The sequence below is a fragment of the Chiloscyllium plagiosum genome, chromosome 10 (genome assembly GCF_004010195.1).
Source record: "Chiloscyllium plagiosum isolate BGI_BamShark_2017 chromosome 10, ASM401019v2, whole genome shotgun sequence".
NCBI classification, from domain to species: Eukaryota; Metazoa; Chordata; class Chondrichthyes; order Orectolobiformes; family Hemiscylliidae; genus Chiloscyllium; species Chiloscyllium plagiosum.
This window is the reverse complement of record NC_057719.1, coordinates 47,623,881-47,641,216: the sequence shown is the minus strand read 5'-3', so window position 1 is coordinate 47,641,216 and position 17,336 is coordinate 47,623,881. Positions and strand designations below refer to the sequence as shown.

Here is a 17,336-nt window from a genome sequence, read left to right as displayed (position 1 = left end):
TTCTCTGATGACTATTGGGGGGTCTATAATACAATCCCAATAAGGTGATCATCCTTTTTCTTATTTCACAGTTCCACCCAAATAACTTCCCTGGATGTATTTCCGGGAATATCCTCCCTCAGCACAGCTGTAATGCCATCCCTTATCAAAAATGCCACTCCCCCTCCTCTCTTGCCTCTCTTTCTATCCTTCCTATAGCATTTGTATTCTGGTACATTAAGCTGCCAGTCCTGCCCATCCCTGAGCCACGTTTCCGTAATTGCTATGGTATCCCAGTCCATGTTCCTAACCATGCCCTTCCCTGTTAGGCCCCTTGCATTGAAATCTGGATGCATAGAAAAGCAGAATTTTATTTGAATGAAGTGTTGCTACAGAATACTCTGGCACAGAGAGGTCTGCACATGAAACATAAAAATTAAGCATGCAGTTACAGATCTAGGTTTAATGACTCGGTTTAATATTCAAGGTTGGGCTGACAACTGACAAGTAGCATTTTGCCACATAACTGCTCAACAATGACTATCTCCAGCAAGCAAGAATCTGACCATCACCTTTTGACAATCAATTGCATTACTATTGTTGAATTTGACAGTATCAAAATCCTGTGGGGTTACCATAAATCAAAAACTGAATTTGGCAAACTACATGAACACTGTCAAACCAAGAGCAGGTCAAGGTGAGGAATTTTGAGGTGACTGACTCCCCTCCTGACTTGTTAAAGCCTGCCCACTATTTAAATGGCATATCTCAGGAGTGCAATGGAATACTCCACACTTGTCTGGATGAGTACAGCTCCAACAACATGCAAGAAGCTTGATACGATCCATAACAAAGCAGTCCGACTGATTGACACCACATCCACATCTAGTTCCTCTACCATCTGATGCTCAGGTATAGACACTGCTGCTATTCCACAAGATGTACTGCAGGAATTCACCAAGTCTCCTTGGATAGTATGTTCCAAACCCATGCCCACAACTATCTAGAAGAACAAGGATGCAGATACACGGGAACACCCCCACCTGTAAGTTTCTACCCCCCCAACAAGTCACTCACCATCCTGACTTGGAAATATATCACTGTCCCTTCAGTGGCACTGGGTCAAAATCCTGGAACTCTCTCCTTAACAGCATTGTGGGTCTACCTACATAAAGTGGTTAAAGAAGTCAGTTCAGCACCACCTTCTTGAGGGCAATTGGGAATGGACAGCAAATGCTGACTATAGCCCATATTTCCTGAATTAAATTTTTAAGCAAGTTAATTCAGAAGGTCATTGGAACATCAGCTTGCATTGTAAGTGAGATAAAATATAACAGCAGGGAACTCTTGCTGCAACTCTGAGGCATTGGTAAAACCAAACCTGGGATACAGTGTACATAGATTCATAGAATCCCTACGGTGTGGAAACAGGCCCTTCAGCCCAACAAGTCCACACCAACCCTTTGAAGAATGACCCATGCAGACCCGTTCCCTTACCTACATTGACCCCTGACTAATGCACCTAACCTAAACATCCCTGAACATTACGCGCAATTTAGCGTGGCCAATTCACCTAACCTGCACATCTTTAGATTGTCGGAGGGAACTGGAGCATCCGGAGGAAACCCACGCAGACATGGAGAATGTTCAGTTTCGTTCTCCTTATTTCAGGAGTTTCATGGCAGACAGTTCAGAAAAAATTGCTAGGTTGCTCCTTATTATGAAGTTATCACATGAGAAAAGGTTGGTCATATTCTCATTCAAATTCATAAGAATTATAGGTGGTTTTATTCAAACATAGGAGGTTCTGTGGGGTTTAACAGTAGATACTGAGAGGAGGTTTGTGGGGAAATCCAGATTTCGGGGCATAGTTTCAGAATTGGAAGTTTTTATTTAAAACAGCAATGAAGAGGATTATTTTTCCCCAAGGGTGGTTAAACATCTAGTTTCTTTACCCTGGACAATGATAGTTGAATACATCCAAAGATGAAAGAGATTCTGAACAATTGAGCAATCAGGGATTATGGGAAGCACACAGGAAGGTAAAGATCTGACCAAAATCAGATTAGCCATAATCTTATTGAATGGTAGTGCAGACTCAAGAAGCCATATGGCTGATTCCATCTATTTTTCATCTTACTAAACAACCTATACCCCATCACTCCCCAATCCTGCACTGGGTGTTTAGCAGCAAGAAATGTAATCAATTTAATGTGTCATTTGCTTTTTAATATGTGACCTGTCTTTTGAATTCCAGATATTTTAAATGATGCTATATTTGATGAAGACCACGATGAGATGGTGATAGTGAAGGATATTGACATGTTTTCAATGTGTGAACACCACTTAGTTCCATTTATTGGAAAGGTAAACAAACTCAAATCGAGCTCACGTTGCGCCACTACATCTATTATAACATATCATAATATTGTCTGCATAGTAGTATGGAATACATTATGATGTGAATCACAGTTCCAAAACCTGACTTGTAACTTTTTGGTAAGGAATGCAAATATTAATTTTCAAAAGAAAATGGATAATTTACCCTCCTTTATCTTGACATTTATTTCAATGCACTTTGAGGAATACAGCAAATGCTGTAGGGCAGATGTCACCAAATTAAACTAGATCGTAATAGGCAGAACTTTGTCCAACCTGACAATGACAGCAATAAATTGCAAAAACAAATTACATAGTTATATTTAACTCATTATGCTCTGGAAGGAAATTTTAAAATTATTATTGTTATAGACTATAATGCCTGAAGAAACCATTCAATAACAATTATATTTTTCCATTTATTCTAGTCTATGTTTTATAGCAAGTAGAAACACATTCTCTTCATTTTCTGGTCAAAGTATGCTTTAAGATTGTATTGTTCTTACAGTTCTGTTCTCCTTGCTCGGCAGAAGGTTTTTTAGTTTATAGACCAGTTTTATTTTACATTTGTTAATAGGGAAAGTAACTGCAGCAGTATATTTAATTACATTGTTCTTGGAGCTTCTTGCTTCAGTTATCATTAATTACTGTTATTCCTCATGCTTTAGTATTTCGCCTCTGTCCATCCTGACTTGAGGTCACTAAAGTTGCTGGAGTGCTATTTATATATTAATAATTATAAATAAAGTTGTGCAATTGAGAATTATTTAGTGAATTTCAAACTGTCTCCTTTTTTTCAGGTTTCAATTGGTTATTTACCAAACAGAAAAGTTATAGGAGTGAGCAAGTTAGCCAGGTAACTAGGCTCAAGTGCCTGTGACAGAGACAGATACAACAAATAGGAGCGATAGATGCTGTACTTTTGGTTGAGTGCTCACTGTTCCAGACTAGATTGGAAATGGCACCCAATGAAACAAAGGCTGCATTTCTCTTACTGTTGTTATCTGTGGCAATACCCTCAGTCTTTGGTTAGACAAAAGACAGAAAACTAATGCTAAAGCTGCTGCAATTGTATGTGCATGTGTATCTTCTTTAATGAAACAAAATGTTATTATTTTAATTTTAAGTACTGAATATTATAACATTTCTGTGCTCAAGATGTACCCATATGACTGTGGGTGTCATTGGCTTGGATAAGTAAAATAATTTTATTGCTGGAATTTTTTATAATTAATGTTTTGCCAAAGACTTGAGATATACAGCACTGGCTGCTGCTAGCTTTAGAAAATCAGTACTGTATAGTTTAGTTCATTTGGCTTGAATTTGAATGAGCAGTTTTCTCTAAAGGCATATTACTCAGAGCTTGCTATTTATTCCAAAGGGCTGCTCATGATTGAATGGTCATTCCATTGCACACATTTGGCCTCATACTGATTCGGGACCCATCACAAAATGTCAGCATCTCTCTTGTCTACAGATACTTCAATTTTGACCTGGCTGAGAATTTTCTTGGTCCCTTCTGTGTGTGGTCAGGTGTAGTCAATGTTTTCTTTCCATCCTGTAGGTGCATATAGGTTATCTACCTGAAAAACGACTCCTTGGTCTCAGCAAGCTTGCCAGGTAAGGACTGATTGACAATGGCTGAGAGTCAAATAGGGCTTAATTACTCCAAATCAATGACATTATTTTGTTTTTCCTTGTACATTCATTCTTAAATTGTAATATTTAAATTTTATTGAAGAAAGTGGAGGATAATGTGTGTTAAGAAGTTATTAATTTATACAGAATAATTAAAGAATGTATTACTGATGATTCTCAAAGTTAAAAACATTTTAGGACTAAACGGATACCTTCTTAGCTTCAAGCTGCATTTGTATTTGTATTGCTTTTTTCTTTAACTATCTATCTTAGTGCAGTATTATTCTGAATAGTTTATTTCTGGATAGTCAGAATTTTGTCTGCTATATTCACCATTCTAGGAGAGTAATAGAAATATCAAACAAGCTGTTCTGCTTTCTTTCTGTAATCACAAATCAATTAGTAATGCAGTCACATATTGCTGGATTCTTAATTTAAACTTTTTAGTATTGAAGTACATTAAAGCTGTATATATTGATCAAACTTGTGACATTTTATAATAAATGTGTGATTCTATTTTGACGAAACCTGCCAAGCCAGTAATAACAACACTTACAATTCATTTCCTAGCTATTGAACAAAATGACCAAAGAGTTTACATTTAAATACCTATTATTAACGTTCAGCCTGACTCACATAAGTATTTTTGTAACCTTTCAGATTTATATATCTTTCAAAATATATGGCGTATTTAAGTACGACTCCTCGTGTTAAAGTATGCTATGCTACTACTAATCAGGGAAAATAAGAGGTATTGCTTTGCAGACAGCTTTAAAATTGAAATATTCCATAGGTTGAAATTCTCCTCAGTTATACATACAGAAAGCTTATACATGTTACATTTAAAAAGGACATAAGGGACAACATTTTCATGCAGAGGGTGATGGTGTATGGGGAGAAAGTGAGGTCTGCAGATGCTGGAGATCAGAGCTGGAAATGTGTTGCTGGAAAAGCGCAGCAGGTCAGGCAGCATCCAGGGAACAGGAGAATCGACGTTTCGGGCATAAGCCCTAACAAGCTGCTGGAGGCAGTGGAGAAGGCTGGTACAATTACAACATTTAAGAGGCATCTGGATGGGGAGATTTATAGGAAGGATTTAGAGGGATATGGGACAAATGCTGGGAAATGGGACTAGATTTATTTAGGATAACTGGTTGGCATGGACAAGTTGGACCGAAGGGTCTATTTTCGTGCTGTACGTCTCAATGACACTATGATGTGTTTACACTTTACAGTCGATACTAAACATAACTTGAGTGACCCAAGTAAACATAAGCTGATTATTCAAATATGATTACATCTGATAAGTGTGACAGAAAGTACAGTAGCTCTAACCATCAAACATGTCCCTACTTAAAGTAAAAATGCTGGTTTTCATGCACTTGAAAAAAATCCTGATTCCATTTGTTACAAAACAATTACTTATCTGTTAATTGTTTTAAATACAGGATGTCAAGTTAGTTTTTTCAGATCACTATTTTTGCATTTCTTTTTAAGAAGCATGCAATTCTTCAATTTACTTATAAGACTGAAACATTACAATCAATGTATATTCAAAAGATAGTCATTTACATTGAAAATACAACAGTGAAGGGCTATATGACTGCAGGAAGATTATTTTTTTTAAAAAAGCACAACTTGTTTCATTAAAAAAAAGAAACTTTTATTCCTTATTATCTTGATATTGATCACCCATGAAGCACTGACATTTTATATGACCTTCAGGGTAGGGGCACATGCACTTCAGTGAGCTTGAAATGAAAATTCACCTGACCAACCAAACCAGAGAATGGAAACCCTTCAACTCCTTTTATTTTACAAAGCTTCTCTGTGACTGAAACATTTTTCTTATGCTTCCATTATCTGTAGAAAATATTATAGGATAATATGATATAGTTCTTTTTATAAACAAAGAAATGTTCAATACCTATCTGTCTGTAATTTTTAGCCATTCAAGTAATGAAGCATGTTTTCACATTTCAAAATATCCTTATTTCAGTCTTTTTATATAGATCGTTAACTCATATGCTTCAGTTTATTTCAAATGAATAACATTAAAGCAAATAATCTGAACTTTAAAACACAACCATATTCAAATAAATCTTTAAAACATTTGGGAATAGTTTGGGTATAAGAGAAGTTTTATTTGTCACAACACATTGAAATATTTCTACTGTGGCTCATGCAAGTGTAACAAGTACAGTAGTAGCTCCAACTAATCAAACATATTTTTACATGAAAGGCTAAAACGATGTTATACCTCACTCTCAAAAACTCTGATGACTTTGATAAGTGGAAACAGTAATCTAATCATTTTTAATGAATAACATATGTTTCAATATACAATGCCAGTTAGTTTGCTGCATTATTACTTTAGCATTTATGTTAAAGAAGTATGTGGTTCCCTAATTTACTCACTGGAATGTCAGACTTAATATTAAAAATAGTGCCTGATTTTCTTTTTCAGAATTGTTGAAATTTACAGTAGGAGACTCCAAGGTAAGTATTACATTTAAAAATGTTATTTAGTATTTATCTTCATTTTTAAATCATTCTAGCCCCATTTTAAAGTGTGATCTTTTTTTCTAATACCAAGTATATGATAACAGTGATAATTATCCAAAATTAGTGGAGCCACTGTTTAAATATAAATCACCAAATAAACAATCTATCAAAAATGGAATAATTATAATCATTTTATTCTGATGTATGATTATTATTATGGTCTTATACAATTAAAGACATAGGATCAAAAGAAACGAAAGCTGTACTCTGCACTCAAATGGCAAGAATTTTTAAACGATTTGGTAAACAAAATCAGGCTAACGTATCTGTAGAAATATGGGCTTTTCTGAGGGGCCATATTTCAGCTTTGCATAAATGCCATTTTAATTCTGCGTGTTGCACCCAAAAATCAAAGATGCAGAAAAATCCTCAAGACAGTGTGTGTGGAAAACATTCAGAGAAGAGACATTTCAAAATAAAGCCTAACCAAGCAAAATAGAACAAATGTAACAAATACAGATAAAGATTGAAACAAGAAAGACAGGGTCCAATGCCAGGATTTTTGCTGATTCATGATGTATTTAAGAATGGCAGATACATCCCAATTTGGGATTCCTGCACATTCCTATTTGAGTAATTTTGGCTGTTGTTTTTCTTTTACCTGGCAATCATTCAATATTTCCATCAAAATATATTTCCCTCTTACCTTTTCAATTTCAAAAAGCTGTTATCCATAGCAGATCTCTCAATCTTATGTAAATATACATACAAATGTGGAAAAACTTTCAAAGAAAGACCAGGTTGTTACATGGTAATATAAAAGTCAACACAAGTTTCTATTCCACTTCAAACTGTTTATGCTTTGGATGTAGGTTTGCTCACTGAGCTGGAAGGTTCATTTTTGGACATTTCATCACAATACTAGGTAACATCTTCAGTGAGCCTCCAAATGAAACACTGGTGGTGTAGCCCACTTTCTATTTATATGTTTGGGTTTCCTTGAGCTGGTGATGCCATTTCCTGTGGTGATGTCATTTCTAGTTCTTTTTCTCAGGGGGCGGTAAATGGGATCCAAGTCAATGTGTTTGTTGATAGAGTTTCGGTTGGAATGCCAGGCTTCTAGGAATTCTTGTGTGTGTGTCTCTGTTTGGCTTGTCTCCTAGGATGGATGTGTTGCCTCAGTTGATGTGGTATCCTTCCTCATCTGTATGTAAGGATACGAGTGAGAGTGGGTCATGTCTTTTTGCGACTAGTTGATGTTCATGCATCCTGGTGGCTAGTTTTCTGCCTGTTTGTCCAATGTAATTTTGTTACAGTTCATGCAAGGTCTTTCAACCAAAACTCTATCAACAAACACATTGTCTTGGATCCCATTTACCACCCCCTGAGAAAAAGAACAGGAAATGGCATCACCATAAGAAATGATGTCACCACAGGAAATTACATCACTGACCCAAGAAAACCCAAACATATAAATAGAAAGCAGGCTACACCATCAGTGCTTTATTCGGAGGCTCACTGAAGATGTTGCCTAGTATAGTGATGGAACATCTGAACCTTCCAGCTCAGTGAGCAAACCTACACCCAGAACCTTAACCTGCGCTACAAATCTTCTCAAAACTCACTGTTTATGCTTTACTTGCTGAACTAAGTGAATTATTTTTGGAGCTCAGCCAGGCATTCATAAAGAGACCATCTGATAGCTGTTAATAGATAGACAATGATGTTCTTTGCTGCTGAGGTGATACTGTGTTGTCTTCCTGGAACAGTTGTTGGCTGAATTCATAGTGTTTCAGATAATTGGATAGTTGCCAAAAAATCTACTTCAGGAATTATCCATGAGTAAAGATGACTGTTGGTGGGATTTCAGCTGAAATGTTTTGCTGAGAGGAATTTCAAAGAAAGAGAGGGGTAACAATGGGCAGGTGTTCTTTGGATAGGTAAAAACAAAACTCCGTTCAAAAATGGTATAATCTTATCCTACTTAAACTGGACCATATGACCATCCTCTTAAAATTCTACAGAATGTATGACCCTAGTTGTGTTCTCTGCTCCTTGCAGGTGCCATAAATGTTGTTGTAATGAATGTCTTTTCCTCAGTAAAATCTCTGTTTAAAAGTTCAAGATATACTTATGAATCTATGATTTTTTAAAAAAAAATAATTTTAGACTGTATCCTTTAATAACACTATATATAAATAAGCCTCATGGAACAGCTATTACCTGGTGGTTCTATTAATATTTTAAAAATTGTCATAATATAATCAGCAGTTTTTTAAAAAGTGCATAGATAAATATGAAAACTATTTAATGGATAAGTTTTTGTCCTTATTTTAATTTCCAAGAATAAATGATGATGATCTAATATAGGAGGAGAAAGTGAGGTCTGCAGATGCTGGAGATCAGAGATGGAAATGTGTTGCTGGAAAAGCGCAGCAGGTCAGACAGCATCTAGGGAACAGGAGAATCGACGTTTCGGGCATTAGCCCTGAAGAAGGGCTAATGCCCGAAACGTCGATTCTCCTGTTCCCTAGATGCTGCCTGACCTGCTGCGCTTTTCCAGCAACACATTTCCATCGATGATCTAATATACTTGTGTATTGTGATACATATGTCATGGATTTGTACACATTTACTTTGAATAAATTGGGCCAATACAAATTAGGAATTTTTATTCAGAACATAATGAAAATGCATAATTAAATTGTTGTAATATCCCATCTTCACTCAGTAGTTAATCCGGAGCTCATTTCATACAAGTATATTATTTTGCCTGTCAACAGTACAAGAGCGTCTCACCAAACAAATTGCGAAAGCGATCACAGAAGCCTTACAGCCTGCAGGTGTCGGAGTGGTGATTGAAGCCACGTGAGTGTTGAAAGCAGAATTAAGTTTAAAAAAGCAAAGCATTTTTTGTTATTTTTAGTTTTGTGCAATTTTAACAGCTTTAATGAAGTTTAACTTGGCAGAGTATTCTAATTGTTAAAGAGCAGTATATGTAATTTATATCTTCAAAGAAACACAAATCTGCTAATTTCCTTTTGGTTTGTCAATGTAGCAAAGGCTGTGGAGTTGGAAGTAGTTTTTGGAATAACTAAATAAATGTATATAGATCTTTTCAATGTAATATCAAGAGCATTACAAAACAATGTATGACGTGAAGTCAATTATGAAGCTATTCAGTTACCAAAAAGCTTGACAAAGACGTATGTTTTAAGGAAAGCCTTTAAGAAGTGAGGCAGACAGGTAATGATAGGTTATTCTAGAATTTGTGGCTCGACAATTGAAGCCTCAGCAACCAATAGTGGAGCAATTAAAATTGGTGGTTGGACACGAGGCTAGTGTAGAGGAGCATGAATATATTTGAGTGTGTGGTCTAAAGGAGATAACAGAGAAAGGAAAGGGCCAAGGTTGTAGAGGATTTGAAAATCAGAATGAGAATTTTTATAGACATTGCTTTTCTGGAAGCTAATGTAGGTCAGTGATCTAGGAAAATGGAACTTATTGCAAGTTAATCACAAACAGCAGAGTTTAGGATGTAGATCGTGGGAGACCAGTCAGGAGTACATATTAATTATTCAGTTTAGAGGTAACAAAGGTATGAATGAATGCCAAGATTATTCTGAAATCAGCCCCACCATGTGAGTAATATTACGACCAGACAAGGAGATGAAATCTGCTTTTTAATCCCGTCTTGTCAGTCACATCAAATAGCACACAGTCATCACAATTCAATTCAACATAGCTAACTAGAAAGTGAAGGTGCAGAAACCAAGGTTTTCTTGAGTGAAAGTAAAATAAATTTTATTACTTACTAATATGAAGAAAAAAAGTAGTAAAAAGATGACATCAAATATACACACAAAAAGGTAAAAGGTTCGAAATGGTTAGTGGTTGGTGTAGAAAAGGAGAAATAACTTTATGCAGTTGTCATTTGGAGATGCCGGTGTTGGACTGGGGTGTACAAAGTTAAAAATTACACAACACCAGGTTATAGTCCAACAGGTTTATTTGGAAGCACTAGCTTCCACCTGATGAAGAAGCAGTGCTCCAAAAGCTAGTGCTTCCAAATAAATCTGTTGGACTATAACTTGGTGGTGTGATTTTTAACTTTATGCAGTTGAGAAGTCATAAAGTCATAAAGATGTACAGCACGGAAACAGATCCTTCGGTCCAACTTGACCATGCCGATCAGATATCCCAACCCAATCTAGTTCCAAATGCCAGCACCTGGCCCATATCCCTCCAAACCCTTTCTATTCATATACCCATCCAGGTACCTTTTAAATGTTGCAGTTGGACTAGCTTCCACCACTTCCTTTGGCAGCTCTTTCCATACACATACCACCCTCTGCGTGAAAAAGTTGCCCCTTAGGCCTCTTTTATATCTTCCCCTCTCACCCTAAACCTATACCCTCTAGTTCTGGACTTCCCCACCCCAGGGAAACCCTTAGACTCTTTAAGATTTTAAACCTGAGGCCAGATTTGGTTAATTGTTGACTCATTTGTGCAGTAGTAGCAGAATCTGTGGTAGATTTCTTGTCCTTAGTGAATGGTTGCTTTATCATTGGGGCCTGCTTTCTGAGATGGAACGAAGTAGGGAGAGAGTGACTTCCAAGTGTTGCTGTTACGAATTCAAGTTCTTTTGTTTGTGCTGCTGGTCAAAAGTAGCTGTTGAAATGTAGGTGAAAGTTATTCCAGAGTCTAGCTCTGTTGTCTGTTCAAGCTGAATAACTGGCAGCAAGACTTTAATTTCCCAATATATGAAGTCATATAAGTATGTATGAAACCAGCTAGTCCAATTGCAACATTTATGACTTCTCAACTGCATATAGTCCAACAGATTTATTTGGAAGTTTGTTGATGCTAATCCAGTTGCTTGGTTTTGATGTTTTTAGATGAAAAGTAATAATTTCAGCACAGGTGGCTTTGTTTATTCCACTCTCGAAATTTGTCTGTCTGCAGTCAGGTGTCCACTGGTCTTGTTTTAGGTCCATATGTTTTTGCTTTTTAAAAACATTTAACCCATGAAAGATCTCTGGTATAACAATTAGACAATGGATATATTCTCTAATTCTCTACCAAACAGCAGAGAAGGAACAGTGTGACCTGGAGCAGAGTTGGCCTTAAATGTGTTCCCACAACATTGCTGCTCTCGTTTTCTCTAGTGATAGAGCGGTATGGAGAAATTTGCAAATCGCTCTGCTGAGTTTTATAATATCTTTAGACTGCAGTGAGTAGTAAGTCTTGATAATAAGTCTTGGATAATTATCTAACATGCTTCTTTACCTGGATGGTGCTAAAATCTGTGTTGCAGCTTCACCCATCTAGATCAGTGAAGAGTTATTCGATCACACACTGACTTAAACCTTGCAGATGTAATTATTTAATGAGATTTTATCACACAAGGAGTTCATTTGGCCCATCATGTTTGTGCCAGCTTTCTGCGAGAACAATTCATTTAGTTCCATTTCCCTGTGGCTCTGCAATTTTTTTTACTCTTTAAGGTAATTATTCAGTTCTTTTGAAAGCCTCAACTGAATCTATTTCCACCACACATTCCAAATACTGACTACTGATGGAAGAAAAGTGTCTTTCTTCCTGCTGCAGTTGCTTCTTATGTTAGTGACCTTAAATCATTGTTGTGAGCTTCTTAATTCTTCTGTCCAGACTGCCAACTTTGAATGCAGAGTCATTGAGTCATACAGCACAGAAACAGACCCTTTGGTCAAACTCAATCATGTTGACCATGTTCCCAAACTAAACTAGTCCCACTTGTCTGTTTTTGGCCCATATCCCTCCAAACCTTTCCTATCCATATTACTTATCCAAATGTCTTTCAAATGTTGTAACTGTTTCTGCATTCACCACTTTGTCTGGCAGTTCATTCCATATATGAATACACTGTAAAACAAAAAAATTGCCCCTTGTGTTTTAAAACTTGTTCCTCTAGCCTTAAAAATATGCGCCAAGTTTTGAACTTTCCCCATCCTAGGGAAAAGATCTTTGTTATTCATCTAATTTTTCATGATATTATAAACTTTTAGAAGGTCACCCCTTAACCTCCTGTCTATCAATACTCCTCTGAGATTTCCCTAATCCAAGAGGAAGAATTCCATTTCTCTAGACTAGAAGTTCCTTAACCTGGACTACTCCCTTGCATCATTTCTGCACTTTCTTTAGCATGTTCACAATATTCCTAAAGTATGGTGGCTGGAACCATCTACAATTCTTTTTCTTGATTTCAGTGTGCAGGGCACAACTTCAAAACTTGCAGACATCAAAAAACATTGGAAGTATTGTGAACTAAGGGACAGGATGTTTATCAAAACAAGAAACATAAACCGGATAATGGAATGGGTGGACTAGTGGCAAATAAATTTAATACTGAGAATTGTGAAGTGATTTATTTTGGTCGAAAGAACAAGGAAAGGTAATATAAAATAAAAGCAGGAGCTCTAACACTAACCTCTGTGAAACCCCACTATATTCTGTCCTCCAGTGTGGAAAGCAACCAATCACAAGTACCATTTCTTATCGCTGACCATTTTGCATCTATACTGTCCCTACACACAGGGAGAGAAACCTTTTGATGCCAGAACATTAGTCATTTGTCAGAGTATTTAGACTCTGCTCTGCTTTTCCAGTCAAAATGTGATTTGTCTGGTCTAGTGTAAGCTTCTGGTCAGAGACGATCCCAAAAATGTGTTTTTTTTTGCCAGGCCAGGATTCCTTAGCTAACACTTTATGACTATTGGATAGCCGGGGCATTTTGGAGGGCAGTTAAACGCCTGGAGACATATAAAATCTGCCCAGTTTCCTTCCCTAAGAAAAGGATATTAGTGAACAAGGTGGATTTTTACAGCACTTTCGCTATCATCAATACCAGTGTTGTATTCCAGCTGTTTTTTTTAATCAACTGAATTTAAAGGTCAAAAAGTGTGGTGCTGGAAAAGCACAGCCGGTCAGGCAGCATCCGAGGAGCAGGAGGGTTGACAATTCAAGCATAAGCTCTTCATCAGGAATCCTGATGATTCTGATGAACACTTTATGCTCAAAATGTCAACTCTCCTCCTCGAATGCTTCCTGACCGGCTGTGCTTTTCCAGCATCCCACTTTTTGACTCTAATCTCCAGCATCTGCAGTTCTCACTTTCTCTTGAATTTAAAGGTTCCACAGCTGTATGGTGGGATTTATCTTGTTTAATGTCCCATGCATTGAATGTATCCAATAAGATCAAATGTAATAATAAAGTGTAGAAGCATTGGGATAATTGTATTGTACCATGAGCAGGGATGAGAGAGATGGATGGCAGAAGTCAGGGAAAGAAAAGAGAGGGGTAGGGAAAAATGATAGAGAAGTCGCTCATGAAGAGAGTTGGGAAGCATTGATGACAATTAAAAATGGGAAAGAGAATCTGAGGTGGATGTGGCTTGGAAGAAAGGATAGCAAGGAAAGTAATAGGAAAATACAAAAGAGAGGTGAATAATGATGGAATGACCTGTTTTTGAGTGGAATGGTTGTGGAAGGTTTGATCATAAGTGGTCCGTATTGGGGTGGAGATTTGGAAGTTGGCTAAACACTGTCTTGGTTCTGGAAAACATTACTTGGTCAAATGTAGGAGTCCAACATAAACTGAAAGTTTAGTGCAAAATAAAGTTGCTTACTAAAACAGCCAAGCCATTCTGCCAAATCTGAAGGATCGTGACTAAGAATATCAACAAGCCTGTTTAAATAATCTCTCTCTTTGTAGGCACATGTGTATGGTGATGAGGGGAGTGCAAAAGATGAACAGTAAAACTGTAACCAGCACCATGTTAGGTGTTTTCCGGGAAGACCCGAAGACCCGTGAGGAGTTTCTAACTCTTATTAAGAACTGAAAATTGAACGCTGAATGGAACATACTGCTTTTAGATGTTCAATATATGCTTTAATTGTTATTACTTGTATTTGTTAAATGTTTAGATGTAGGATTCAGAATTACAAAAATATGAACCTGTTAATAGTAAAGGATAATGTACGTTGGGTTATGTCAATATACTGTAACAAAGTCACAGTTCTTAGTGTTTAATATTTGAGTGTCTTAGAATTCTCAAAAAGATACATGATAGTTTCATAGATTTAGATGTCTTGTAACCAATAGGTTGGTATTTAATGGAATCTAGCAGAGGTCTACTCAGAATATTTATACAAATTTACACATTTAGTTTTTAATTAAAAACAAAAAAAGTACTTTTTCCTCTGTGTACCAGCCAGTTGAATGAGGAAATATCACAAATAGTACTGAATTTTCACTGAAACATTTTATCCTTTGCACCTGTATGTAGTCTCCTTGTTGCACATATTTTTAAAATTTATTTTTCTAAGTAGCATCAAACAGTGCTTCTGAAGACTTGGAGTAAATGTCATGGTGGTGGAATTTACAGTGGTGTCTGAAGAAAACTGCATAGTCCTTCTCCACATGACAGTTACTTGTGCAGAGTTTGTGTAGAATTCTGACTTCATTCCATTGACAAATTAGGTTCAATAGAAGAAGTTAAATCTTTTCAATATTATTGTTTGCTTCAGAGTTGAGAACTGCTATGATTGTGCAAATACTGTGTACATATGAAGCAAAAGGAAAAAGGGATGTCAATCTGGCCACCATACTTTATATATCCAGATTGACTCAAAAGTTAGGGGAATTAATGTGTTTTTAATGTTTTTGTCTCTAATGTTTGATCTAGAGGATAATTCCATGCATTGGTAACTGTGGCTCTTGTGTCTCTTTCATGCCTCTGCAGCCAGAAGACGATATAGTGCTCAAGGATGTGGTCTGACTACAGATTGAATAAGCTTTTCTTTAACTTTCATATTATACTGTTTGATTGTTTTATATTGACTTTGCTTAGAAATTAACCTAGAAATGGTTTGACCAATTTGCGATCATTTGTATATTCAACAGTTGTCATAGTCCTGTGTCTGCCTAAATCACGCATATAGACATTTTTTATTCAACCTTTCAGATGTTATGGTTGGACTTTATCTCTGGGTCAGAAGGCCTGGGTTCATGACACTACCATTGCACTAAGAGCCCTCACAGTCCATTCAGGCACCTATTAATCACCTAACTCATTGTTACATGTGAACATGATCCCTAATATATTTCATAGACAATTACTTTAAATCTCTCAACCACTGGCAACAGTCTGCATTGTCCATTCATGATTTTAGACACCACTATCAAATCACCTCACTCTGTTATAATGAACAGGAGTCCAGGTTTTCAGATTTTTCTAGAGCTTTTTTAATTTTCCCATTCTAGGTGGCATTTTCCACACCCTTCCTGGAGTATGAATTTCTGAATTGTATACATGACTGAAGCTGTGATTTTACTTATCTCGACTTACCATTTTAAGTTTTACATTTACATCTTACTCTAAAATCCCCGAATTCATGAACTTTTCCTTCACATTGAAATTATCCATGTGAAGTGCTGCTTTTATAATGAACCAAATATTCTCCAATCTTGTACATCATCCAACCTTTTTTGCTGTTCAAATTGGAATGGTTACTTTTATCTAACCAAGGGTGCCACCTCATTTGCTGACATTAAATTCCATTTGTCATGTCTTACAGATCCTCTCATCAATATTGCCTTTCAACTTTCTTTGATCATCATTATTTACTCAGTCTGTTTTAGTACTATCTATAAATTTCTCCTAGCTTTCTTTTTCAAGCCTTATATCGTAATCACTGTTTGCTACTCTATTGTGCTTGGACCTCTTATTCAGCATTTTACATTAGTCTAATAATGTTTGTCAATCACTGTTCTACCCTCTCGAGCTACAGAAGAAGTTGGACAGAATGTGTTCTGATTCCTTCAATTCCACTGCCCTAATTTCATAACGCTAGCAAATTTCATGAATTTGAATTGATCATCTCATTCAAATTTATGGGGAACAGATACTCAATTAAGACAATGGTAGAGGGGAAATATACATTTGCACCATTAGTCAGATTTATAATGAACTCTAGTACCACATTCAAGTTAGAAAAAAAAATGAAAAGGAGAATATATAGGCTGTTTGAGAGGAGAGTACTGTCAGGCTTGCAGGTGGCACATTACTTGTGTTTTAACATTTCTTGTGAAATGTCCTGATGAGTGCAAAGTGAAAAACTATGACAAAAGGTGTCTTTTCAGTAAGAGCTTAAAAATGTGTTGCTGGAAAAGCGCAGCAGGTCAGGCAGCATCAAAGGAACAGGAGAATCTTCAGGAAGGGCTTATGCCCGAAACGTCGATTCTCCTGTTCCTTTGATGCTGCCTGACCTGCGCTTTTCCAGCAACACATTTTTAAGCTCTGATCTCCAGCATCTGCAGTCCTCACTTTCTCCTCTTTTCAGTAAGACCCAAAGTGCCACTTTGTAATCAACTTAATATACTTGCTGTCATCTGTGGACAGAATTAGAAGGTTTAAATGGATCTTATGATTTATTTGTATGCCTCAAATAGCCCAGAGTGGAAAGACATGTGCTCTCGCCTGTGAATTCATCCAAAGAGTTCTTAGAAGGGTAGAGGTATGCTTCCCATAATGAAGATGAGAAAATAATAAAACATTGGGGCAAAAGATTAAAGTTGATTTGCGTAAGTCAGGAAATGCAGAGAAGAACATAGAAACAAATGCACGGTGTATTCTTCCTTGTTTTGTTTATGGCAAATCTTGACCATCTTTCATGTAACAGCTTGAATTGCCAAATCTGGTAGCAAGGTAATTGAATGAAATATGTAATCATCAGTGTTTAAATTTGTTGCTACTGCAACCACAAGTGCTGCACATGCAATGGCGGCACCTGTC

The 17,336-nt window shown here is 36.6% G+C and overlaps 1 protein-coding gene across 2 annotated transcripts in view; it reads left to right on the top strand.

Moving 5' to 3' along the window:
• Positions 1–16,757, top strand: part of LOC122553618 (GTP cyclohydrolase 1-like) — a 40,532-nt gene extending 23,775 nt beyond the window's left edge. The window contains exons 2-6 of one of the 2 annotated variants that reach the window (XM_043697704.1): positions 2,237–2,346; positions 3,159–3,214; positions 6,464–6,495; positions 9,285–9,369; positions 14,255–16,757. In XM_043697704.1, coding sequence (XP_043553639.1) covers positions 2,237–2,346; positions 3,159–3,214; positions 6,464–6,495; positions 9,285–9,369; positions 14,255–14,381 — 410 coding nt within the window. In that variant the 3' untranslated portion in view covers positions 14,382–16,757. Of the gene's footprint in view, positions 1–2,236; positions 2,347–3,158; positions 3,215–3,922; positions 3,979–6,463; positions 6,496–9,284; positions 9,370–14,254 lie in introns of both variants that reach the window. The other variant, XM_043697702.1, reaches the window with a different exon arrangement.
• Positions 16,758–17,336: the final 579 nt, after the last annotated feature.